This window comes from Scyliorhinus torazame, chromosome 17 (genome assembly GCF_047496885.1).
Source record: "Scyliorhinus torazame isolate Kashiwa2021f chromosome 17, sScyTor2.1, whole genome shotgun sequence".
NCBI lineage: Eukaryota > Metazoa > Chordata > Chondrichthyes > Carcharhiniformes > Scyliorhinidae > Scyliorhinus > Scyliorhinus torazame.
Genome location: NC_092723.1, coordinates 24115180 through 24142949, shown reverse-complemented (window position 1 = coordinate 24142949; position 27770 = coordinate 24115180). Strand labels below are relative to the sequence as shown.

General features: G+C 48.4%; 1 protein-coding gene across 4 annotated transcripts in view; it reads right to left on the bottom strand.

Annotated features, from left to right (window-relative positions):
- Window positions 1-3469: 3469 nt before the first annotated feature.
- tfeb (transcription factor EB) overlaps window positions 3470-27770 on the bottom strand; it is a 190374-nt gene continuing 166073 nt past the window's right edge. For 3 of the 4 annotated variants that reach the window (XM_072480214.1, XM_072480213.1, XM_072480211.1), the window contains 4 exons: window positions 25056-25112; window positions 21801-21876; window positions 14374-14521; window positions 3470-12437 (listed from right to left, as the gene is read on the bottom strand). In XM_072480214.1, coding sequence (XP_072336315.1) covers window positions 12030-12437; window positions 14374-14521; window positions 21801-21876; window positions 25056-25112 — 689 coding nt within the window. In that variant the 3' untranslated portion in view covers window positions 3470-12029. The remainder of the gene's footprint in view (window positions 12438-14373; window positions 14522-21800; window positions 21877-25055; window positions 25113-27770) is intronic. The other variant, XM_072480215.1, reaches the window with a different exon arrangement.

The following is a 27770-nucleotide window of genomic DNA, read 5'->3' as shown; positions in this document are numbered from 1 at the left end:
AGTGATCTTAATCCTTCTAACGTTTCCTGGGAAGCTATTTTGTTAAGAGGATTCAAAACCACAAGTCGGGACTTCCGGTGACGGCGGGCGGGAGGCAGCCGCACACTGGAGGGCTCTCGCTCGGGAATAGAATTTGGGGGGATTTAACGCCCGGTCCCGGGGGCAACGGAGGCTGAAAAAGCTGTAAGAAGGCACAGGGAGGAGAAATGTCCAAGTTTGGGACAAAAACGGCCGTGAAAAAGGGGGTTAACGGACGTCCGCCGCGGGCGGAGGCTGGAGCACCAGGGGAGGCCGCATCGCTCACAGCAGAAGAAATGACCACGGTGATGGCTGTGGAACTTGAAAAACAGTTCACAAAACACATGGAAGCGATGAAGAAGGAGATGGGGGCGGTATTGAAAGTGCTGGCGGAGGAGGCGATTGCCCCGGTGAGGGTGGCGGTATCGAGCACTGCAGCGGAGGTGCAGGAGCAAGGTGAGACAATGAAGGAAGTGGAAGGGGCATTATCGCAGCACAGTGATCAGCTCGCCTCGATGGGGAAGGAGTTGCAGAGGGTGATAGAGGACATCAAGGATCTGCGAGCCAAAATGGAAGTCCTGGAAAACATTTCCAGGCAACAGAATCTGAGGATTGTGGGTCCGTCCGAAGGGGTGGAAGGCCCGAGGCCGACGGAGTATTTTGCCACCATGTTGGCGGAGCTATTGGGGGAGGGGGACGATCCCTCCTGATATGAACTGGATCAGGCTCATCGGTCGTGGAGGCCTATACCAAAGGCGAGTGAGCCGCCAAGAGTAGTAACTGTGTGTTTCCGTAGGTATAGTGTGAAGGAGAAGGTCCTGTGCTGGGCAAAGCAGAAGCGGGTGGTGCAGTGGGCTGGAGCTGGTATACGCATATACCAGGACTTTATGGTGGAGCTGGCGAGGAGGCGGGCTGCCTTCAGCCGGGTGAAGAAGGCAATGGACATCAGCAAGGTGCAGTGCGGCATAGTATATCCAGCTAAGTTGAGAGTGACCTACAAATCCAAGGACTTTTATTTTGGGATGGCGGAAGCAGCGGAGGGTTTGCGAAGGCAGAAGGACTGTGGCAGAATTGAGAAATGGTCATGTACCGATGTAGCCTCATGTAACTTTATTTTTTCACTGCATGTTGGTGTATGTACTAAATGAGTCAACGTTGTATATATTTGGACAAGGGAAAAGATGGACTTTCACTTGCAATGATGGTTCTTTGGGGCTTGGGTATGTATGCGTGAGTTGTGTGTTAAAGGGGATTTCTTGGATTTCCTGGGACCGGGCAGGGGGGAAGGAGACCTGGGCGGGGGCCTCCATGCTGGCCGGTTAAAGCCGGCCAGTGAACGGGAGTGAGGTGGGGGGAGGGGCTGCGCCCATCGGAGCCTGGAAGAACATGTTTCTGAGTCTAGCCGGGGTGAAAAGTTGGGGGAAGGAACCGAGGTTGGGGGGAGGAGTTTACAAGAGGAAGTGGAGGGGAGGAGTCTGGGAGGAGTCTACAATTCATGGGTGTCATTCACGGTACTCTTTCGGGGATTGGATGGCATTGAATATCAGAGGGAGGGGGGGTTGGGGGGTGGACTCTATATGTCAATGGTGACCATAGGCAATTCCTGATTCCTTTTTCTTTTTTCCTTTTTTTTCCACCTTGGGAGGGTTTGTTTTATTTGATGGTTATATTATCAGGTGGGCCGCTGTTTGGGGGTTGGTGGGAGGATGGGATCGTTGTTGTTAATAAGGGGATTGACATTGTATTCGTTACCGTTTACGGTTTGTTGGTGGGGTGTAAATTCTGAAGAAAATGTGAAAATGGAGAATAAAAATATATATTTTTTAAAAACATCCAAAATCTCCGATTTAAATCAGATTTACAGGTGGTTCCCAGGACAGGGAATTTTCCCACCTGGGAAGGGACTCTCCAGTATCCGGCGGGCGGGCTGTACCGGCGCCGAGGAGTGGCGTGAACCACTCTGGCGTCGGGCCGGCCGGAAGGTGCAGAATCCTCCGCACCTTCGGGGGCTAGGCTAGCGGCGGCGGGATTGGCCCCATGCCACCCGGCACTAAAGGGCCTCTGCCAGCCGTCACGAGTTGGCGCATGCGCGAGTTGGCGCATGTGTGGGAGCGCCAGCGTGTTCTGACGCATGCGCAGAACCACTGCCGTGATCCCAGCGGGGTTCTTCTCCGCGCCGGGCATCACGGAGCTTTACAGAGGCCGTCGCGGAGGGAAAGAGTGCCCCCACGGCACAGGCCCGCCCGCAGATCGGTGGGCCAGGCCACCGTGGGCCCCCCCCCCCCTGTTGCCGGATCCCCCTGTGCCCCCCCCCGAGGACTCCGCAGGCCTCCCACAGAGCCAGGTCCCGCCAGTATGGACCTGGTCGGAAATGGGCTGCCGGTCGGCCCAATGCGTAGTGGAGAATCGCCGGGGGGGGGGGGGGGGGGGCGCTGCCAACAGCCCCCGACCGGCAAGGGTGAAATTCCCGTCCCCGCCAAAAAAGCGGCGGCGGAGAATTCGACAGCTGGCGTCGATGCAGCGGGGTGGGATTCACGCCACCCCCCCCCCGCCGATTCTCCAGCCCGGCGGGGGTCGGAAAATTCCGCCCCAGATGTCTAACCTTTGAGCAGTTTCTGTGCAGTCCTTGCGTGAGGACCTCCGGGAGGTTTCCCAGCGCATCTTCTGGGACACCCCTGGAGTATGACCTCTCCCTCACCCCCAGAACTGGTGAGTGTCACTCTTCACTGGGGAACAGGACAGCGGGCTCCCTCTTCAGTTCTGTCCACCTACGGATTGTAAACTTAATAATACAACAAAGTTTAGAATGAGAATAGTCACTTGGCCCATCAATTCTGCTCCCCTCCCACAGCACACTCTCCCCTAGTATGGACTCCATCCATTTAAACACTCAAGGAAATATTCTGAATAAATACTCCCTCATCCCAAAGTAAATCAAGAAAAGCTGTGGCATTTATCATCCATTTGCACATCACCATATATGAACCCGAGCTTCCTGATCTCTATCTCTCATGGACAACACTCTCCTCCCATTCCCAATCCCATAGAACAGAAGTGTAATTCTTTGCAAAGCATTTAATCCTCTTGGTCTTATTCCCTATTCTCCTATTCCCCAACACAAATTTGATTCCCATCCATGTGTTTTTCCAAGTCCTTTTTGAATAAGTGAATTCACTGTTCCAATTTCAGGTTAGAGAGTTCAAGAGTCCAAAAGGGTTATAGGTTGAATGTAGGTGAAGGTAGGTGAATGAAGCTGAAATGTGGACCAATTATGCTCTCATTGAATGATGGAACAGGCTCGAGGGGCTGAATGGCCTGCGATGTTTTGAGTAATCGACCCTTTTGGAAAACCTCCCATCGACTCTGTACAACTATGATTCCAGTGGCGCCAAACTCCAACAATATTCCACCATATTGAGACTGTCGTCTAATAAGGACTTTGAAAAATAAATAAAAATTACAAGGCACTTTTTATTTGAACATAGTTTCTTCTGCTTGCATCAAAAAATTGCATTTTTGCATTGCGCTTTTAGTTCATCTAAATCTAAAATAAATATTAAGAAACAAAAATAATTATTCGCCACACCTCACTTCAACATTTTCTTGGGTTGAAGGGCATGGTGGCAGATGGTATTTTCATCGCAATCCTTAAAATAGTGACTCATTTTCTAGCACACAGGTGGGGCCCTCCGGGTCAAATTCAGCACTGAGCCCCGAGTTGTAGCCCAACCTGCCCAGAGGGGAAACAGGTCGGACGCTCATATTACACTCTGTACAATTTTACTCTCTGCTGGTTTCAAGCAAGATTACAATTTAACAGGGTGTAAATAGCCTCTGGTCTGAACCTAATCACGGGGGTGAGACTAAAATAGTGCGTGACGGATTCCAATCTGAGAGATGGGATGGTCATTAGCTTCAGATCAACCCAACACTGACAATAACACAGTTAAGAGTTTCATTTCTAAATTACATGAAAACATGCAGAGCAATGAGGAACTGCTCATCAAACAGCACTGACTTAGCTACAGCACCCTTGCACCAGTGATAATCAGGTCAATAACTGTATGGAGGACTCCTCGTGTGATGTGTTGCTGGTCTGTAGAATACTGGTACATGAATATACATCCTTGATTCCTCCTCATGACAGATGCCTAATCTCAGCTGGCCAGTTAAAGCCATGGGGTCTGGGGCAATGAGGGGAAGCGTCACTGTCAGTTGTTCTTCATGGGCCAGTTGCATTGGCATTGACAGAAGTCTGGGTCAGCAGTTTATCCTTATGGGGGCAGTGTGCATTTCTCACAAGTGTTCAAAGTTTATAAACATTTTACTTTTAAAAAATAAATTTTACAATGCAAAATACATATCACCAAGATTTCAGATTTCTATTTGATTAACTGTTGAGAATTATTTGGCTTTGAACAATTCGTAACAGTGAAATTCCATACTGTTATCAGTAGGATACGGTGGACCATTCCATCCAGTAACATCGACTGTGCATATTGGATCACAGATTTGCTTATCCTGGCCATAAATACAACCCATCCATACCCAAAGTCCCTCAAAAAGACTCTTCATCAGAACAACTCAACTGACAAGAGTCTACCTTCCAAATCTTTAACCCCTTCACCGTCCACACAGATGTGCTGCCTGACCTGCTGTTTCCAGCACTTTCTGTTTCAACATCCAGTTTCTCCTCAACTCGGAAAACATTTCAGATTTTTAATTATTGCAAAAATGCAAGTCTTTACCACAATTTGTAAAGAACTCGAGCTCATTCAAATTCCTGTTGCCTGTACCCTAACTTGCATTCACGCATCACCGCTGTGCACACTGGCTCGTATTGGTTGGTAATCTGTCAACGCCTTGATATTAAAATTCTCGGGCTGGATTTCGTTAGAGAGAAGAAGGTTAAGAGGTGACTTAATTGAGGCATACAAGATGATCAGAGGATTGGATAGGGTGGACAGTGAGAGCCTTTTACCTCGGATGGTGATGTCTAGCACGAGGGGACATAGCTTTAAATTGAGGGGAGATAGATAGAAGACAGATGTCAGAGGTAGGTTCTTTACTCAGAGAGTAGTAAGGGTGTGGAATGCCCTGCCTGCAACAGTAGTGGACTCGCCAACACTAAGGGTATTCATATGGTCATTGGATAGACATATGGACGATAAGGGAATAGTGTAGATGGGCTTTAGAGTGGTTTCACAGGTCGGCGCAACATCGAGGGCCTAAGGGCCTGTACTGCGCTGTAATGTTCTATATTCTATTGGATTCTCCGCTGTCGGGTCGGGATTCTCCATTGCGCCGGCAGCCCGGGGATTTCCCGACGGCATTGGGCTGCCCATAATGGGAAACCCCATTGGCCGGCTGGTGAGATGAAGAATCCCGGTAGAGCGCCGCACCAGATTCCGGGTGCGGCGGGACGGAGAATCCCGCCCCAGATCTCCTGTTCAAATCACTCCATGGCCTCACTCCTTTCTACCCAGGTCACCTTCTAAAACTGTCCAAGGTCCCCTCTAATTCTGGTGCTTTGTGCATTCCCCAATGCTCCACCCTTGGTAGCCTTTGCCTTCAATTGTCTCAGTCCTAAGTTCTGGAAATCTTTGCCTAAACCTCTCCACAGTTTTCGAAGGTAAAGGGGCTATATTTTTTTAATTTATTTTTTCCAATTAAGGGGCAATTTAGCTTGGCCAATCCACCTACCCTGCACATCTTTGGTTTGTGGGGGTGAGACCCACACAGGCAGGGGCCAGGATCGAACCTGGGTCCTCGGCGCCATGAGGCAGCAGTGGTAACTATTTCGCCATATAAAGGTGCCATATAAATACATATTATTGTTGTTTGATTCGTTGCTTCATTTGAACCTCGCTTCTTTAAAGTTATTTGATGAATAGGAGGTCAACGTGCAAAAATGTACCATGTAATGTTTCAGAAGCAAAATTGGATGCAATTGGATTAAACCAGAGTCAAGTTTGGATGTTAATTTCCATCCCGAATGCATGCAGGGAGGGAAAGAGGTTGGGGTGAGGATTTATCAACATTGGAGGAGTGGGGCAGCACAGTGGCCTAGTGGTTAGCACAGCTGCCTCATGGTGCTGAGGTCCCAGGTTCGATCCCAGCTCTGGGTCACATTCTCCCCGTGTCTGTGTGGGTTTCGCCCCCACAACCCCAAAATGTGCAGAGTCGGTGGATTGGCCACGCTAAATTGCCCCTTAATTGGAAAAAATAATTGGGTAATCTAAATTTTTAAAAAAACATTGGATAAAGCCGCTGAAAGCCTGCAGAATGTTGAAGAGAAGCAAAGATACTATCACCATCTGGTATATCTGTTAAAGTTCGGAGAGACGCAGAAACGCATATTGTGAGGAGTTACACTGTTTACCTGCAACAATTTGCATTTATATAGCACACCTAATGTAGCTAAACATCCCAAATCAAATCACAGGGATTAAATCAGACAAAAATTGGCACTGAGTGTTGTTTGCCACAGAGATGGAAAATATTCACTGGCTAAATGTAGCGGAAGGAGAGGGAGTGGAGGCGGAACGACAACCAGGTGCTGACTGAAGTGGTCCCGATACTCTGGGACTTTCCCTCCTTCTCAACCACAAGTGATTGAGCTTCGTGAAACCTAACTGTGGATTGTTTGTTTAGAGTTCAACTCATCTCCAGAGAGACAGGTAACCTGGTAATCCACTTCTCAAAGTCCAGATAATTCAATGCACTTTGCACTTATAATTTGGCTCACTGGTTTATAAAGTTTGGGCTTCATCATCTGAATGGGAAGAAGTTTCAAATGGGTCACAAATTCAGCCCAGTAGTGTTTTGGCAATATCTCAGATCCACGTTGCTTGCCAGATTAATCCCTCAAATACTGTGGCAGATAAGACCATAGAATCCCTACAGTGAAGGATGAGGCCATTTAGTCTGCATCTACGTTCTGAAAGAGCACCCTACGCAGGCCCACTCCCCTGCAACCCCACGTAACCTGCACATCTTTGGACACCAAGGGAAAATTTAACATGGCCAATCTACCTAACCTGCACATCTTTGGACTGAGAGAGAAAACCGGAGCACTCAGAGGAAACAGACATGGGGACAACGTGCAAACTCCACAAAGACAATCATCCAAGGCCGGAATTGAACCCAGGTGCTGTGAGGCAGCAGTGCTAACCACTGTGCCACCCCTGGTTCGCAGAGACAAAATGAGTTCCATTGCCAACAACTCGATTATCTATGGCCACCACAAGCTATGGTGCTGGAGCCTACAAGTTGCTAAGGTCAAGGGTCTATACACCATGCAAACCACAGAGATGAGGAGAAATATTTTCACTCAGAGGGCCGTTAGCCGATGAAATTCTCTTCCCCCAGAAAGTGGAGACTGGGATATTGAATTTACACAAGGTTGAGTTAAATAGATTTTTGATGAAAGTCAAGGTTTATGGACGGGGGGTGGGGGAGGGGGGGGGGGGGGGCATGCAGACAGGAAGGTGAGCTTGAGACCACAGGCAGAACAGCCATGTTCTTATCGAATGGCAGAGCAGATTCAAAAGGCCAAATGGTTTTCTCTTGCTCCTAAGTCGTACGTTCTGAGGTGCAACATGCCATCATTTCAATTCCCTTCAAGTCACGCATTATCCCAAATTGGACATATATCCTTCACGTCATCACCAGGTAAAAATCCAGGAACTTCCTCCCTAACAAAACTCTGCAAATACCTACATTGCAACCCCTGGACGCAGCATTTCAAGAAAGCAGCTCGCCAGATTTTTCTCAATGGAAAACAGGGATGGGTAATGTGTAACAGCCATGACAGTCACACCCACACCCTAATGGCAAAATTTAAAAAAAACGACCACTGGCCAATATTCAGCCCTCAGCCAGTACCACCATCAGGAGGTTTAATACAATGACTCTAATCCTCGATGCCTATCATCCGCAAACATCATGACAGGTGACAATCTGACAGTGCTAGTCCTTGGTGTTAATGTTTTGTGATGTACTCCTAGACTTTCATCATAGCCGCTCTTGTATTGTCCCCTGAGCTAACAATGGATGGGTATTTCTAAACACAGATACAGTTTCCTAATATGAATCCCACACTGTCATTGACATTAACACAATCACTGGCAAGGAGCAGAGGAGAGGGAGCGATTCAGATTGTAATTAAATCTCAAGGTAAGGTTTGTCATGATATGTACATTGACTGGGATGTGCTGCCGGATGTCACTCCAGATTTTTGAAACTTTCTCAAACACTGGATTGTGTTACAGGCCAATTTACAAAAACAGCCCATCTCCAATTATTATACACCTTAAACAGGGACACAACCCCGTCGCAAACTTTAGCATTTTTTTTGAACATATCAAGGTTAAAAAGAGAGAACTTGCATTTATATTGCACCTATCATAAGCTCAGGACAGCCCAAAGCACATTACAGTCAATGAAGTACGTATGAAGTTGTAATGTGAGCATCCAATTTTCACATAGCAAGATCCTCCCAACAGCAATGAGACAAATAATCAGATAATCTGATTTTGGATGGTGTTAACAGAGGGATGAATATTGGCCAGGACAGTGGTCGAACTGCCCTGTTGTTTCTCTAAACACTTTACATCCACCTGCGGGAAGAAAGGGGTCTCCAGTTTAAAGTCTCATCTGATCGATGCATCTCCAACAGTCTAGCACTTTTTCTGCACCATTTCAGAATGTCAACCTAGTCTATAGTCTCCAGCGCGGAACTGGAATCCATAACTTTCCCCACTCAGCAGGGTTCGACCAACAGAGATACTGAGCAAGGAGACCAGGCACAAAACTGCTCCTTCCAAACAAACCACATTCAAGCTGCACTGTCACAGATTCAGTCCTTTGGGCTCCCAGATTGCATTCTTGAATAATCTAGAGGCTCGTTCCCTCAGCCAACACTGAAGCAGAAATATCAGGCCAGGGTTTGCTCAATCCAATGCAAAAGAATACAAATACCCAACTTTTCACAGCTTTGCAAAGTTTTGAAAGAATTCCAGGGATGTTAAATTCCCAGTCATGGTTTATTTTCTCCTGAAGCAAGGTTAAAACTGCTTTTGGATAGTCACCAAGAAACTGGTAGCCAGTTAATCGGCCAACAGCCCTGAGCTACCTTAAAATGATTGGCAGTAGAAACAATTGCAGGCATTTATCTGACGCATCTCAGCACTCACATGTGGGAGTTTATAGGTTCATCTGTCAGCACAAGAGGAAGCCGCACACTCTGCAAATGTTCCAAACAAGAAATATTGAAACATTCTGGGAGGAGCAAACTAATTGTACAACTCTTTCAAAGAGCAAGCAGAGGCACAGTGGGCTAAATGGCTTCCTTCTGTGTTGTAAGGGTCTACAATTCCACTCTCAATTTACCATCTTGCACAAGGGAATGGAACAATCTACTCAACAATTTTTTTAAGGCAATTTTACAAACCAAGCTTTCCTTGGCTGAGCTTAGACACGGGAAGACTTTAGAATTTCTAACCATTTTAACCACAATCTATTCATTTAAGCTGAATCACTTTCAACTCTTCAACTTGCTTTGAAAACATTAATCATTGTTCTTGCTGGTGCGACAATTTACTCAGACTATTTCATTTCAAAGATGTCTTCATAAAGTGGTTCTTTTGGTACACCAACTAAACCCCTGGGGCATTGTTTACAGAGTCATCCGAGGCCTGGAGCACTTGCGTCCAACCTCATCGATCCCACTTCTCAGCTACATCATGTGATCACACTGACCACATCCTGAGGCCAATTAGAGACTTCTTACTGAGGGACGTTTTAGTAAATTGGCAGTGGCTCATAAATGCATGGATCCTACTGTTGGAATTGAGATCCCAAGGGTGACTTTCTTTGACTTATGGAATTTCTGATGATGCCACAAAAATAATCGGGGAGGCACAGAACGCCAACGTGTGACATTCACACCGGGCGTGGCACAAAACATTTACGACAATGGAATTTGGGCTCATTTTTGATGATGCGATGCCAGGAGAATGTTATTGTTTTAGGGATGTGTGTACACAGGTGTACATGAATCCACGTGTAAGCTGTATGCGTGCACGCACACACATGCACACGCGCATGCACGCTTGTGTACAACTAAGCTAAAATTGTGTATTATTGTGAACTTGGTGTTCCAGAGCATTTTGTTAGAAATTTCCACCGTCAAGAGTTTTAGCTTTCCTGGGATATTCACCCTTCAGTCAGCAGACTCGAGGAGATTGGGAGACAAATTTCAAAGATTACAACATTCTAAACCACCGGTTCATTCCTAGCTGCAGCATTATTCATACTTTGGAAAGAATGTCAAGGCCTTGGAGAGGGTGCAGACGCTTACTAATCGTTTAAAAATTCCTTCATGGGAGGTGCGTGCCACTGACAAAGTCTCATTGCTATTAAAAAGGCAGTGGCCTGTTTAAGATACCCATAGTGCAGTTAGAGAGGAATTCTAGGATTTGACCCAGCACCAGTGAAGGAATGGCGATATTCCTCGGAGGTGTAAAAATCATGAAGAGATTTGATGGAGCGAATAAGGAGAGACATTTTTCCCAGTGACAGGAAGGTCAGAGGACACAAAGTTAAGGCAAGTGGCAAAAAAACTGAAAGGAGAATTTATTTTTCCACACTGAGCTGTTGGGATCTGGAAGTCGCTTCCTGAAAGGGCTGTGGAAGCAGATTCAATAGGAACTTTCCAAAGAGAATGGGACAAATACTGGTAATCTTATTGTTTCAGCCGCTGTCACTCCTGCTCCTTCTCAATTATAAAGAAGCCTCAACAAAAATATTTTAATCACTTACCTGGGCCCCATCTGGCCTGGATTCTTGCTGGTTGGAGATCGGGCAGGTTTTAGATTGGCCTGCAACTAAAATTGTGTGCAGGCTACGTTGGCGTCATCAGGATGCACCTGCCATTGAGATTAGCGACCCCACCTGTTCCTCGCAGCGGGCGGCTTTTCTGTGGCTGAATTCAGGGAAGTTAAATTGGCAGACAACGCAGGAAAACGCACCTTGCCACTCTGACCCACACCCGCAACCCCTGCTTACAACTGAAATGTAAAGAAGCTGATGGGTTCAATTTCATGCCTAGGGCCACAGAAACTTCCAATTTCTTTCCTTTGCGCACATGTGAAAGTGACCATTGGACAAAAAGTTATCGAGGGAGCAGGGGTAGATGAGGGTGAAGAGGGGAAGCAGGAAGGGAAATGAGGGCTGACCCCAAATTGCGCAATATGAATATTGAGGAATCATGGATAATGATCAGGAAAAAGAGAGCTTTTCATTTCCTAGCCCGGAGATACAGAGCACAAGTGTGTCCCTAGCCCAGCGCAGCTGAACAGTGCACACCAGGGATGTCATCCAAGACTTTCTGTTCTGTGTGGCTCAGTTACAGAACCAAAAGCTACTTCAACCCAAACACACCTCGGGAATTTTAACCATTCCAGGAGAAGGTTTCTGAAAACTCAATTTTCAAATGTTATCTGGAAACCTTGTCCTCCTCACCCCCACATAGACATTTCGCTGAATCCAGTGGGGTTTTTTTTTACAATGCAAAAGGTGACTGAACAGAAACCTGAAGCCAAGGCCTCTCTTACAAAGCGGTGACTCAGTGACCTGGGAGGGAGTGCACCCTCTCTGTGTTTATGTTGCTCTCTTAAGTAGAGGGGTGTTGGGTTGATGAGTCATCCATATAGATTACACTGGCCACCAGTGCCACAATTCACTAGGATGGAAGGTAAGCTATGCAAAATTATTGTAAAATACGGTCTGCAAAATGACTTGACAATATGAAAGTCTTCAAGCCCAGAAAATCCAGTAGAAACTGAGAGAAACCTTTGACACATTCTTCAAATTCAGCAGAGGCACAGGACAACATTTCCCCAAACCTCAAAAGCGTAACCCCGCCTCACCCATCCAATAGTTTTATTGTGTGTGTGTGTGTGTGCGCGCGCGCGTGTGTGCTTTCAATCACCGCCAAATGTTCTGTGTCACAGAATGTCAGCATCATCTATGCTAATGCTGCTCCTCCGACTACTGGCTTTGGAAGCGCCTGGTGACCCCGAGGAGAGCAAGGGATCTCTGCCCAAGGGAGAAACTGCATCGTCCATCATCAGCATGTCATCCAGCCGGTATTCCTTTTTGGTGGGCATGCTGAAGGAGAGGTCAGTCAGTTGGCTCATGGGGTCAACGAAACCCAGCGAGCTGTCACAAAGATCAAGGGACTGAACAAAATCCAGTTGGCTTTGAGGAGGCTGCAGGTGATGCTGGTGCTCCTGTTGAAGGGAGTTCATGATATTTTCCTCGTGTTTGATGGAGGGGCCGCTGATCTCTAGTGTGTTTAACCCTGACGGCGAGACGGTGGATAGTCCATGGGCCTGAGCTTGCATCTCCAGTTCCTGCGGATGGTCAGGGGAACAAAATGGCTGCCATTAGAATTTTTATTAGTATTAAAAGAATTTGTATTGCTACAGCACGTTTTATGAGTTCAGGATGTCCCAAAGTGTTTTATAGCCAATGAAATGCTTCTTTAAAACGCACTCTGTTGTAATATAAGAAACTAGCAACAGATTTGCACAAAACAAGCTCCCACAAACAACGATCGGATAATTTGTTTTTAGTCATGTTGGATGAGGATAAATATCTATCCCATTCCCCTGTTCTTCTTCAAAATAGAAGTCATGTGAACAGGGAGGGCTTTGGTTTAAGGTTTCATTCTAAAGCACCTCCAACAGTGCAGCACTCCCTCAATGCTGACCGTCCGACAGTGCAGCACTCCCTCAGTACTGACCCTCTGACAGTGCGGTGCTCCCTCAGTACTGACCCTCCGACAGTGCGTCACTCCCTCAATGCTGACCCTCCGACAGTGCGTCGCTCCCTCAGTACTGACCCTCCGACAGTGCGTCGCTCCCTCAATGCTGACCGTCCGACAGTGTGGCGTTCCCTCAGTACTGACCCTCCGACAGTGCATCGCTCCCTCAATGCTGACCCTCCGACAGTGTGGCGCTCCCTCAGTACTGATCCTCTAACGGTGTTGCGTTCCCTCAGTACTGACCCTCCAACAGTGCAGCACTCCCTCAGTACTGACCGTCCAACAGTGCAGCACTCCCTCAGTACTGACCCTCCAAAAGTGCAACGCTCCCTCAGTACTGACCCTCCGACAGTGCGTTGCTCCCTCAATGCTGACTCTCCAACAGTGCAGCATTCCCTCAGTACTGACCCTCCGACAGTGCATCGCTCCCTCAGTACTGACCCTCCGACAGTGTGGCGCTCCATCAGTACTGACCCTCCGACAGTGCATCACTCCCTCAGTTCTGATCCTCGGACAGTGCAGCATTCCCTCAGTACTGATCCTCCGACAGTGTGGCGCTCCATCAGTACTGACCCTCCGACAGTGCAGCACTCCCTCAGTACTGATCCTCTGACAGTGCACCATTCCCTCAGTACTGACCCTCTGACAGTGCAGCCCTCCCTCAGTACTGACCCACCGACAGTGCAGCACTCCCTCAGTACTGACCCTCGGACAGTGCAGCACTCCCTCAGTACTGACCCACCGACAGTGCAGCACTCCCTCAGTACTGACCCTCTGACAGTGCAGCATTCCCTCAGTACTGACCCACCGACAGTGCAGCCCTCCCTCAGTACTGACCCACCGACAGTGCAGCACTCCCTCAGTACTGACCCACTATCAGTGCAGCACTCCCTCAGTACTGACCCACCAACAGTGCAGTACTCCCTCAGTACTGACCCACTATCAGTGCAGCACTCCCTCAGTACTGACCCACCGACAGTGCAGTACTCCCTCAGTACTGACCCTCCGACAGTGCAGTACTGTAGATATTAAATTCATTCATAGGAAGTGAGCGTCACTGGCTAGGTCAGGATTTAGTGCCCGTCCCTAATTCCCCTTGTTCAGAGGGTATGTAACAGTCAACCACATTGCTGTGGAGTCACATATAGGCCAGGCCAGGTAAGAATGGCAAATTTCCTTCCCTAAAGAACATTAGTGAACTAGGTGGGCTTTTATGACAATCAATAACTGATCCATGATCATCATTAGACTTTAAGTTTTTTTAAAAATTCAATTAAAATTCCACCAGCTGACGTGTTGAGATTTGAACCGGGGTCTCCAGAGCATTACTCTGCGTCTCTGGGTCACCAGTTCAGTGGCAATATGCCATCACCTCTCCGGTAGTGTCAGGTATGATTACGTACTATAGTCGCTAGCATGGGAGATGAATCTCTGCCCCAGAGAAGAGAATGCCAGCCCTGAGCCTCAGCTGACATTTCATTGCTTGTCACGAATGACCGTGTAGGGCCATTTCCTTTTCTCACCTGAATGCGAAAACGGAGGTGGCTGTTGGTCATCTCCAGCCTCTTTGATTGGCCCTCCATCTCCCTGGTTCTTTGCTGCTCCTTCTGGAGTCTTTTGATGTATTCCACCGAGGCTTTCAATATTGTGCCCTTATTCCAGCGGACATCTCTGCAGAAGCAACGAGAGAGCACTCAGTAAAGGTGAAAACTGCAAAACCAACAATGTCATCATCATGTAACAAACACGAAAGTATCCTGAAGGTCAGAAGGGTCAAGGAGCAATTAAGCAATATGTCCCAGAGAGAGACAGTGAACTTGCATAAAAGACTACTCCAGCCTCACCAATGCGCCCATCATACTTCACCTTGTTATTGTCGAGACTTCCAGGTATTCAGGTCTCTAAGGGGGCCATCGAGATACCTAAACCCTAATAATATTCTTGACATGATCACAAACTCGGAGGAGGAGAGTAAAACCTCAAGTTCCACAGAGGGAATGTGAATATTTTGGATTGAACTGTTTCACACCAAGGATCAGGAATGTTTGAAGAAGGTTGCACAGGGAGTCTCACCTCCCACTCTTCACTCCACATTGTATATTCCCGGACATATCCAGCATACTGACATCAGCAGAAGGCTGACCCTCTGTGCATATACCCTATTAGTGTATAAATGTAGACTGACGGCACACAGCTCTACCTCACCACCATCCCCCCCCCCCCCCCCCCCCACATGGTCACCCTGTTCAGTTTCTCTCATTAGCCTCATGTCTAGGACAAATTTGTCAAGATCTCCTTTGCCCCGACCTATCCCTGGTCTTCTATTCTGCCCCACCACCTCCGGCCCTTTCCAACGATATAATTCTGTGCATTTCTACCTTTCTTCAGTGCTGTAGAGTTAACAAAACATTAACTCTTTTTCTCTCCGCAGATGCTGCCAGACCTGCTGGGTTTATCCAGCATTTTCTGGTTTATATTCCATATAAATAGAAGTTACTGCTGTTGTTGTTCAGACATCATGTCAGAACGGATCGAGGTTGTTCTCAATTAGGGCAGGACTCCTGCTGGTCTCAGACCTCGAGACTTTCAATGGAGACAGGATGGATGAATTGCCTCACTGGCCCAGATATCAATAAAGTAAGGGAATAGGACATAAAATGACAATGTGTCACATAATATGGCTTGACATCATTCCATGAAGATCAGAAAATTAACATCTGGAAAATAATGTTTTAATGAAAATATAGATGGAGATATTTGGAATGTGAAATACCCTTGCCCAAACATAAAACTTTCATATTGTGTAAACTTTCACATTGTGTTTTTATGTACTTCGAGGATATAGGGCGAGTTGAGCTCATAATAATAATAATAATAATAATAATAATAATAATAATAATAATAATAATAATAATAATAATAATAATAATAATAATAATCGCTTATTGTCACAAGTAGGCTTCAATGAAGTTACTATGAAAAGTTCCTAGTAGCCACATTCCGGCGCCTGTTCGGGCTGCTGGCCTTGTTCTGCATTACAAGCTGTGGTATTATAGGTATTACGGTACCTGATAGGCTGGAACGCCATTGGTGGAAACTGGATGCTTTCTATTGGTTAGGATGTATGGTAGCTCCGCCCTGCTAGGCGAGGTATAAGAGCCCGTGCCGCCCCAGCAGCCTTCATTCCGTACCCGAGCTGCTGGGGGAAACATCTAGCTTATTAAAGCCTTCAGTTGGACTACAACCTCGCTTTAGTGGTCATTGATCGTGCATCAATTTAATAAGCTAGTTTCTTTTTTAAGAAGGATGGAGCTCCGAATCAAGCCAGAGTGTCTGCAACTCAGCCCCCACGCGGCGAACTCAGCGGCAATCTTCAAGCACTGGCTGGCGTGCTTTAAAGGGTATCTCGGGACGGCCAAAAACACACCCACGGGAGAGCACAAACTGCACGTCCTGCACTCAAGGGTGAGCCCAGGGATTTACACCCTCATCGAGGAAGCGGAAGACTTCAATGCAGCAATAGAGCTGCTAAAAGGACACTATATTCGCCCGGTAAACCAGGTCTATGCCCGGCACCTGCTTGCAACAAGGCGACAAACCCCTGGGGATTCGCTGGAAGAATTCTACCGTGCACTCCTGGTGTTGGGGAGAAACTGCTGCTGCCCGCAAGTTTTGGCGAGCGAACACGCTGAACTCTTAGTCTGGGACGCTTTCGTGGCAGGTATGCTATCCTCACAAATCCGCCAGCGACCGTTAGAAAAAGACATTCTGGGTCTCAGGGAGGCACGGGCCCGTGCAGGCTCCCTGGACGTGGCCTCCAGGAACGCCCACGCTTACGTTCCCGACCGCACGGCAGCCCCCTGGCCAGCGTGGAACCCCTCCGCAGCCGACCCCGAGACTTCCCCCATCCCCCCACAGTCCTGCGTTGCAAGGCGGCCTGGCAAGCCCAGTGTCCCCGCTGCTACTTTTGCGGGCAGGCCAAGCATCCCCGCCAGCGCTGCCCGGCCCACGCATCCACCTGCAAGGGATGCGGCAAAAAGGGCCATTTCGTGGGGGTATGTCAGGCCCGTGCGATCGCCACGGTCTCCGGCGGCGAATGCGGACCGCAACCACAAACTCCTCCACGATCCCCGTGCGGCCAGCGGTCGCCGCCATCTTCCTATTCCAGGGCCACGTGCGTATCCCGGGCGCCGCTATCTTGTTCCGCGGACGCCACGTTTGAGGGATGGGCGCCGCCATTTTGTGCACCCCCAGCCATGTGTGACCAATGGGAGCCGCCATCTTGGATGAACCCCCAGGACCCCAGCTCGGCTGACCACGCACTGCCCGAAGAGAACTCTAAACTGCTGCGATTAGCCTCGGTGACCCTGGATCAGTCCCGGCCTCGAACACTCTCAACTGCTACAACGACCGTATTCATCAACAGGCACGAGATGTCCTGCCTAATCGACTCTTGGAGCACGGAGAGCTTCATACACCCTGACACGATAAGACGCTGTTCTCTCCTCATCCAGCCCGTTAATCAAAAAATCTCCCTGGCCTCCGGTTCAGGAGATAAAGCGGTTTTGTGTAGCAAACCTCACAGTCCAGGGAAGAGAGTTCAAAAATTTCCGTCTCTACGTCCTTCCCCACCTCTGCGCGGCTACATTCCTGGGTTTAGACTTCCAGTGTAACCTCCAAAGTCTAACCTTCAAATTCGGTGGCTCTATACCCTCCCATACTGTCTGCGGCCTCGCGACCCTTAAGGTCGACCCGCCTTCCCTGTTTGCGAACCTCACCCCGGGTTGCAAACCCGTCGCCACCAGGAGCAGACAGTACAGTGCCCAGGACCGGATCTTTATCAGGTCTGAGGTCCAAAGGCTACTGAGGGAAGGAGTCATTGAAGCCAGTAACAGCCGCTGGAGAGCTCAAGTAGTGGTGGTAAAGACCGGGGAGAAGCATAGGATGGTCATCGACTACAGTCAGACCATCAACAGGTTTACACAGCTGGACGCGTACCCTCTCCCCCGCATATCCGACCTGGTGAACAGGAGCGCGCATTATAAGGTCTTCTCCACGGTGGATCTCAAGTCCGCCTACCACCAGCTCCCCATCCGCACTAGTGACCGCAAATACACTGCCTTCGAGGTGATGGGCGGCTCCACCACTTCTTAATGGTTCCCTTCGGTGTCAGCACGGGGTCTCGGTCTTCCAGCGCAAGATGGACCGAATGGTTGACCGGTACAGTTTACGGGCAACATTTCCGTATCTCGATAATGTCACCATCTGCGGCCACGACCAGGACCATGACACCAACCTCCGAAAATTCCTCCAGACTGCAAAAATCCTGAACCTTACATACAACAATGATAAATGCGTGTTTAGCACCGACCGCCTAGCCATCCTCGGCTACGTAGTGCGAAATGGAGTTATAGGCACCGACCCTGAACGCATGCGCCCCCTTATGGAGTTCCCTCTCCCTCACTGCTCCAAGGCCCTGAAGCGTTGCCTAGGGTTTTTTCAGCTACTACGCCCAGTGGGTCCCCAACTATGCGGACAAGGCACGTCCCCTGATCCAATCCACAGCTTTTCCCCTGTCGATAGAGGCCCGTCAGGCCTTCAGCTGCATCAAAGCAGACATTGCAAAGGCCACGATGCACGCCATCGACGAGTCCCCCCCCTCCAGGTCGAGAGCGATGCGTCGGACGTAGCTCTGGCGGCCACCCACAACCAAGCGGGCAGACCGGTGGCCTTCTTCTCGCGTACCCTCCATGCTTCTGAAATCCGCCACTCCTAAGTCGAAAAGGAGGCCCAGGCCATAGTAGAAGCTCTGCGACATTGGAGGCATTACCTGGCCGGCAGGAGATTCACTCTCCTCACTGACCAACGGTCGGTTGCTTTCATGTTTGATAATGCACAACGGGGCACAACGGGGCAAGATAAGAAACGACAAGATCTTGCAGTGGAGGATCGAACTCTCCACCTACAACTACGAGATCTTGTATCGTCCCGGGAAGCTAAATGAGCCTCCTGACGCCCTGTCCCAGGGACTGCCAAATCTGCGCGGAGTGCAAACCGCACTTCTACCGACCAGAGAAAGCGCACCCGATAAAGGCTTCCCGTCCCTTTGAACGCCTCAGCATGGACTTCAAAGGCCCCCTCCCCTCCACCGACCGCAACACGTACTTCCTGAACGTGATTGATGAGTACTCCCGGTTCCCATTTGCCATCCCCTGCTCCGACAGGACCGCAACCACCGTCATCAAGGCCCTCCATAGCATCTTTGCACTGTTCGGGTTCCCCGCTTACATACATAGCGATAGGGGGTCCTCTTTTATGAGCAACGAACTGCGTCAATTCCTGCTCAGCAAGGGCATTGCCTCGAGCAGGACGACCAGTTACAACCCCCGGGATAATGGACAGGTAGAGAGGGAGAACGGAACGGACTGGAAGACCGTCCTACTGGCCCTACGGTCCAGGAACCTCCCAGTCTCCCACCAGCAGGAAGTCCTCCTGGATGCCCTCCACTCCATCTGGTCACTGCCTTGTACGACCACCAACCAGACACCTCACGAACGTCTCCTTGTCTTCCCCAGGAAGTCCTTCTCTGGGACCTCGCTCCCGACCTGGCTGGCAGCACCCAGACCCATCCTGCTCCGAAAACACGTGCGGGCGCACAAGTCGGATCCGTTGGTCGAGAGGGCCCACCTGCTCCATGCTCACCCCCAGTACGCCTACATGGCGTACCTCGACGGCCGACAAGATACGGTCTCCCTACGAGACCTGGCGCCCGCCGGAGCCCCACGCACACCCCAGCCATCAGTCCCACCCTCCCCTCCACCGGAGCACCTTACAGGAGGATCGGTCCTTCCGCCGGCCCCGTCTCGGCCCCCCCACCCACCTACGTTCCCCGCAGGCGCTCCCTTCCCACGTCAACCGTTTTCCCTACCAGCGCCGTCTAGGGGTGCCGAAGCTGCCATGGAGATCGAAACCACGCTCCTGGAGTCACAGACGCCCGCGCCTCCACCGGAGTCACAGCCGAAGTTCCGACGATCACAAAGGACGACCAGGGCCCCCGATCGACTGATTGCTTCATTTTAAATTGTAAACTGTAAACTGATTGCTCCATTTTAAATTGTAAACTGTAAATGTAAATCATCAAATGTACATAGCTATCAGAATTGTAAATAGTTACAAAACGCTGTACGGAGGTATTACGGTACCTCCATAACTAATTCTACCACGTTGCCATGTTTGTAGTATCAGGCCACCACCCCCGCCGGACTCTTTTTTAACAGGGGGTGAATGTGGTATTATAGGTATTACGGTACCTGATAGGCTGGAGCACCATTGGTGGAAACTGTATGCTTTCTATTGGTTAGGATGTATGGTAGCTCCGCCCTGCTAGGCGGGGTATAAGAGCCCGTGCCGCAATTCTGAGCCTGAGCTGCTGGGGGGAAACATCTAGCTTATTAAAGCCTTCAGTTGGGCTACAACCTCGCTTTAGTGGTCATTGATCGTGCATCACAAGCGATCTGTTAAGTGCAGGAAATGAGGTAAGTGCCGCCTCGGCAGGTCTTTTCCGACCAAGACCAAAAAAAAGGTCAGAGTCCCGTTAGATAGTGGGGTCGAACCCCGAGGAACACGGCACTACTCACGCCCAAAACGGGACTTGTGTTTTCTGCAGCGTTAAATCGCGCCTACAGACTATGGGGGAGCCAAAAAGGTCAAGAAAAAGGAACATCATCCATCCTTGTTACTGTGAAAGGTGAAACTCAAATCTCTTAACAAAAGGCTGGCCAAGGAAAGAGTCGCCACCTTACTATCACTGGTCTGCCAATGCCAGGAACATGACTGGCAACTATTTAACAGACAATTTATGCCGAGTTTCTAATTCCTATAGATTATTCAAGCAATAGCATCTTAGTTTTTGAGTTGGGTGTTTGAACGTCTCGGTTGAAAATGAGTCATCGAGACTGACACTTCAGCCAGTCCTGAGGGTGGAAAGATGACCAAAATATTTTGAAAATATTGGCCTGCATATGGGAGACCGACTCTAAATGGAACAAATGTGAAAATAATTACCAATTATTTTAAAACAGACATGAATCCATGCAATACACATCCTGTAGTCAAATCAATATCTCTCTGCAATATCAGTCTGTCCTGCTGGCAGCTAGACCGTACAGTGACAGCAGCTAATTGTGCCAGCCATGAACTGGGCCCTACTCAAATGGCAGTGTTCAATTGGAAGGGAAAATCATTGTTCCTGTTGCTCAGAACATCTTTGTGCAAGATTCACTCGCCAACAGAGATTTAAGCACATTCAGTGGAGGAGAGCAAGTTTCATCCTGAACCCAAGTTGTATCTGGCCTGAGGGCTTTTGATGGGACAGTACAGAAAAAAAAACTTTGCTTTGTACCTAACTTGTACTGGGCTTATCTGAGAGCACTGATGAAAATCTGTACAGCACAGTGGACACAAAGACAAAATTTTGGTCAGAATAGTTTCATTGTATACATGTCAAAAGCCTGACACTTTATTGCCCACTCACTTAACCCATCTCTAACTCTTTTCACTATCTTTGTGTCCTCCTCATAGCTTGTATTCCCACCTAGCTTTGTACCGTCAGCATTATATACATTACTCTCAGTCTCTCTGTCTAAGTCATCTACAGATGTAGGAACAGGCGTGGTCCAGGGACTACTGGCTTCGATTGTCATCAGTAAAACAGAGACGGCGTTGCAGAGAGGAGGTCTCTGGATCAGTACTTGTCAGGGATAGGATAGGAGGCAGCCTGCGCATTAATTCTTGTGACTGTGAGATGGGAAAACTGTGCTGGTGGTCGGTGGGTGGCACTGGCACATCTCCGCGGCTTCGCCATAAAAACATCTTCCAACTCCAGCAAAATGTAAGCAGCAGTGCAAGGTGCCAGTATTAAAAATGAACGACAGAAGAAGTGTCTACTCACAGATCATTGGATTTGGGGATGAGCAGTCCCAACTCTTTTATCCGATCGTTGATGTTAAACCTTCGTCTGCGCTCGACTGATGAGAAAAGTGAACAAAAGGTCAAGGCAACAATGCAACTTTTTAAATAAATGTCTACCGATGAATTCATTCTGTGTTCCTGGAGTGCAGGCCAAAGGCAGAAGATGGAGAGGTAGACACACTGCTGTACAACCACCATGACTGTCACAGCAGACAGCAGCAACCTGAGATCACCTCCCTCCATAGGAAAATGTTGTGCTCTCTGATGAGCTCCTCTTACAGTGAGAGATTAACATTCCCAACTGAGCATGCGACAGATCGGTGCGTCTTTTCACACACACTCCCCCATCAGATAATCCGCCCACGTGTCCATCTCACAAGACTCTCCACCCCCATCGCCTCAATTTAATTCTCAGATTCGCAATCACATTGGGAAAACCCCAGGCTCCCGGGAGTGACTGGTTTTGTAAACTTTGGGAGCAAAGGCTGGAAATTTCCGGCTCTCCCCCCCACAGTGGTTCCGGCAGTAGAGGTGAGTCGCCATTGGCCGGTGCGTTCCCCGGTGACGCAGCCAGCAAGCAATGCAAATAGCCATTGACCTCAGAGGGACCGGAAAACCTCCGCGGGGTGGGTTGGGGAGGGGGGGGCAGGAAAATCCCGGCCAAAGTATAAAAACACCATTGTAACTAAATAGAAATAGAAAAATAACAAAATGTATAAAAAGGAAGTAATAAGCCTCAAGAAAGCAAGGGTGAAAAATAGACAACCTACTGTTAGTTGTCCGTTTGTGCTAAACAGATGAAGCCCTTAAATCAGGAGGTTTGCCGATATTCTTCACTCTAACTCTCCTGTTTAAATGACATATTATCTCGCCTGAAGCCAGTGGAATTGATGCTAAAGCCAGCGGTTAGGTGTAGGAATTAGGGTGGAGGGAGATGGAAACACTCCTGGCAACAGATGAGTGCCTGGCAGGGCAGAGGAGTTGCTAAAACGATGTCAGGGCTGTGGAGGGCAGGTCCAAAGAGTTAGGCTGAAGTCTGGACCAGCGCCTCCCTTGAATCCCAAATCATCCCAAAGAACAAAAGGCGTGGGCCAAAATTTCACGGCGCTCCACCAGGCGCGCACACGACCCGAACGCAAGTAAAATTGCGCAAGTTGACGCCGGGTGTGCGTCCTGACACCATCTCGCCAGCGTGCGATATTGAGGTTGGGTGGGCCCCTGCGGGAGTTGGAACTGCGCCCACCGACAATGAAAGGCCCAGTTAAGGCCATTGAAAAGCCTAATAACACAGTTTTTATGTTGCCAGTGCGATTTTGCGCTTGTCACACTGCTGGGAAAAAGGGCAGGCAGCCGAAAGGCCGCAATATTGACACCTAGGGCAGGATAAAAGACCCCTGGACCAGAGGCACTTTCATTTTATTTGTGACTTTTCTGCTGTCATATATTTCTGAGTTTTGCCAGATTTCCTTTTGGTTTCTCTAGCTTTCTCAGCTGGGTCATCTACAGACCTGTGCCAAGGTTCTCACAAAATAGATCAGTCTGTACAAACCATGGGCACACTGACGTTTACAAAAGCCTTGAAAGTCATGGTCAGTTGGCATACTGCCACTGTAATTATATTGGGGGTGGGTAGGGGGGGGGGGGGGGGGGGGGGGGGTTGTTGAGCTGAGGGGAGGGGCTCTCTGATGGTCAGACTCCCCGTGACCCGGCCTTCTTTATGACCTTGTACACAGACACTTCAGATTTCGGAGATGTTCCAACTGACCCAGTAGCAGATATACAATATGACCAAATCCCTGCCTAGTTTAAATTAGTTTAAGAAAATAATAATAATCCCCTATAAAAGGGAGGAACCACACTTTATTTGTAGCCCCCAGCACCCCCACCCTCACGTTGACACCCCCCACAATAGCCACTAACCCTAGCTGTGCCATCTGAGCCGGGCAGTCCAGAACTGCTGCAATATCAAGGAGACCAGATGTATCCTTGATGCCCTGAGTCGTCCACCATGCTGGAGCATTCTGTTCTCTGGAGTCCCGTAGGTTATGGGTTCAAGTCTCACTCCAGAGAGTTGAGCAACATGGGCTTACAGTGCCAGCACAGTCCTTGTTCATTGATGCGAATGTATGGGAATCCCCTCCCAACTCTTCCCTCCTCCCCAAATCTTCCCCCCTTCCCAACTCTTTCCCCCCCCCTCCCCAGCTCTCCCCCTCCTCCTACCTCCCTAACTCTTCTTTCCCCCCCCCCCCCCCCCCCCCACCCTCCACAACTATCCCCACCTCCCCATCCACAGCTTCCTCACTGCTGCCACAGACATTAGTTGGATCAGTGGCAGATGCTGGGCTGGACCTGTAGATTTTTGTGGCATATTTCAGAGTTACTGTATCCAAACACATCGAGTCAGTGGGGCTTTTAGTCGGTTCATAGCCGAAAGGCCACAATATTGACACCAAATACATTTCCATGTTGTAACACCTGTGTGTTTTTCCACAGGAGGTTTAACTGGAGCTACCAAAGTCCTGGGACCCTGGCCTGACTCGTTCCCACCCCTGCCCGCACTGTCAGGCCCACTGGAAGATGCATTTCACGCTAGGCGGGCCTTCCTTAGCCACCCAGCGTGAAATCACGTTGAGAGCGCAATCTCGTCTGGGAGCCCCCCGACTTCATGCATACGCCATGTGAGAATTTCAGGGCGTGGTATTTGTCTTGGCCTCTTCTGTCTCTCTGGCACGTAGACTGCAGTTATACTTAACATAAGGTCCGACCTGCTTTTAGCAGGAGCCTTGGCGGATTCCAAACTCGGCGAAGCTGAAATGCCGTCAGTTTGGAACACCGCGATCTCCAGACTCTGAGTGAGCGCAGTCAAGTTCAACCCTTTCTTCGAGCATAGTTCCTGCCAAGGAAGTGGTTAAAATTGACCCCACAGACTCTGACCAGCTCTCAGTGAATGAACAGAATGGTAAAAGTACTTTGTTTTTTTAAATTTAAAGTACCCAATTATTTTTTTCCAATTAAGGGGCAATTTAGCGTGGCCAATCCACCCACCCTGCACATCTTTGAGTTGTGGGGGTGATACCCACGCAGACACTGGGAGAATTCAAACTCCACATGGACAGTGACCCAGCGCCGGGATTCGAACCCCAGTCCTCAGCGCCGTGAAGCAGCAGTGCTGACAACTGTGCCACGTGCTGCCCCCAGAATGATAAAAGTATTACATGAAGGGAAGGTTACTCACTCAGGTTGTGATTGTCTTTTTTCTGTCGCTCTTTAGCCAAAGCTCGTGCTTCTGTATCTGGCCAAAAACAAACAGCTATCAGCATAACAAGCAAATGCAGAGATCTGGTCACGATAATAAAGCCACAAGTGCTACTTACGCACCACCACAAAGACCCCCAGGGCCAGTAACAATATCAGTGTGAGCCGCCGGTATAAAACTACTCTGGGATACCGCACTTACCTTTCAGTAAAAGTAATTTTCAGTCCTTACAAGAGAAGAGGGAGGTGTTCAAAGTTAGGGGGTATTTTAAGCGAGTAAATAAGGAGAAACAGTTTCCACTGGCCCACAGGGTGGTGGGGGGATGGGGGGTTGGGAGTCAGACAAAGCCGATAAATAAAAGAGCCAGAGGAGAGATCAGAGGTGGGAGAAATTTTGGCATGTCGCGAGTTGTTGTGATTTTGAATGCTCTGTCTGAAAGGCGGTGGAAGTTGATTCAATAATAATTTGCAAAGCAACATTGGTAAATAGTTGAAGGGCAGGGATATTGGGAAAGAGAAAGAGAGGTGGAGTTAATTGGATAGCTCTTTCAAAGGTCCAGCACAAACACAATGGACTGAATGGCCTCCTTCTTTGCTGCGTGATCCTGAGATTCTATGAGACTAGCGAGGAACGTTTGGAGGGAGAGCGCATTCTGATCTGCTCTGCCGGAGTGTACGATACACTCAGATGGTCAGACACGAATGATTGCCAATCCTCTCAATCAGGTCTGTGGCCATGGCCCCCATCACAGTGAGTGCAGGAACTCTGTAGGTCATGAGTTAGTTTTAAAGGATTTATATTTGTATTGGTAAACTTTAGAAATAAGGTATAGTTTTAGGTAGGCTTAATTTAATGTTTCTGTGCCAGCAAAGGTAAAACTTATAGATAGATTCATGCTGGACAAAGGTGTTTGTGTGTGGGGGGGGTTGGTTAAGTTCCAACTGTGATAGAGGGAGCTACGGTGTGAAGAGTAAATAGAATTGGTTCACAATTAAAGGCTCTTGTAATGGAAAACAATATTCCTTTGTTCTTTAGTTTTAGTTGGAAGCTACATCAGTTGGTGATAGGCAGCTACAGGGGGAACATCTCCCTCAACCTTGCTAGAAGAAAAGCCATACAACTGAGTAATAGTTAAGAAAGCCAGTGCCAGAAATCTAAAGGACAGCCACTTAAGGAAACTAGAGAAATGAAAATAAGTTTCCAGGGAGCCTGAAGTTAAAGGAACAAAGAGGAACTGGGAGTATGTCACAGAACTGTAATGGAACTGGCTAGTGAGGGGTCAGAAGGATATCACTTACGTTAGACCCACCTCAGATAGCTTACTACAGTTTGTGAGTCATTAATTGAAATAATTGTGGGGCAATCGGTGGCCGGATATCAGAATTTGGTGTGCAAAAGCAGTTAAGAGAAAGAAATGCCAAACGGGCTTGGTGTAAAAAACCTGGAGTAGATTTGAGAAGATGTGGAAGCTGTTTTCCAAAGGATTCTTTTGACCATGGAGTGGATTTCGGAATTAAGCCTGCTAATGGAAAGCCTTATTGAGAGAGAGGTTTTAAAAGGTGTTTTTGGGAGTGGAGCTAGGAAACTCTCATGTGACAATCATCTGGGGGGTATTCTGAGGAGAGATCCACAGACATTAACTTGGGTTCAGAGTGAGTGCGTGTTTGACTTCAGTGTTTTAAAAAAAAGGCTTTGTGTGTCAATGAGATCATGGTAGTTTCAAATGTATTTTGTCATCCGTGTTCATCTTAAAACCTGTGTGTAATTGTTAACCTAAGGGGGGAGTAAAGGAGTATCATAGAATTTTTCATAGAATTTACTGTGCAAAAGGAGGCCATTCGGCCCATCAAGTCTGCACCGGCCATTGTATTAAACCGGAGTATTGTATTATAATCCACTTTGTCATGTTTAATAACTTTTTTTTCTTGTTGTTAAAATTAATTAGCAGTTCCTCTACGTTTCATTCAATAAAAATAAAGGTTACAGTCTTTTGAGGCTGTGTTCCATTCTGGGGTCTTCCCATCCAGTTATAACATCATCTGGGATCGGAACAATTTCTTTAACCAGCACCATGCTAACTAAGCCCAGCCTGAAAATAGCTCTGGTCGGACATTTCATTGCACAATCTCCAACTTCCCTAATAATTGCTAACATTTTTATAATTAATAACCAAAGGATCTTTTTCAAAAGCACAATTGTTTTTTCTCGCCCCTTTGATTTTTTTTTTTCTCTCCCAGGTCTTACTCCAACTAGTGCCTGGGAGATACATCCTGAGCTTCTGGAAACACCAGGGTGACCCTGAAGAGCTGGTGACCTTACTGTGGAATTGTCTCTAACCTTGTTTTCTGTTTTGTGTCAGCCACAAGCACAAACCCATGACTGTGCGCAGGACTCTCCCAATCATGGGACTGGGAGACATGCCCAGACAACATCTCCATCTGTTCTGAAAGTAGTGTAAACTCTCTCCCTGTCCCAATAGAACTGTTTCCCAGGTTCAGCAAGGAATGTCTGGCACACTGCTGTTGTGTTTGTGCCTCAAACCCAGGCGACGTCATTGGGTGGGGCTGATTGTCCAGCGTGTTCACGAAAGGGTTCTAGAACTGGGAAGTTCTTCTCGAAATCAGCCCGGATGGAAACTGGGGGAGTTTCTTTACCGGAAACAACGTGGACTGCAGTGCACCTTTATTTCTAAAC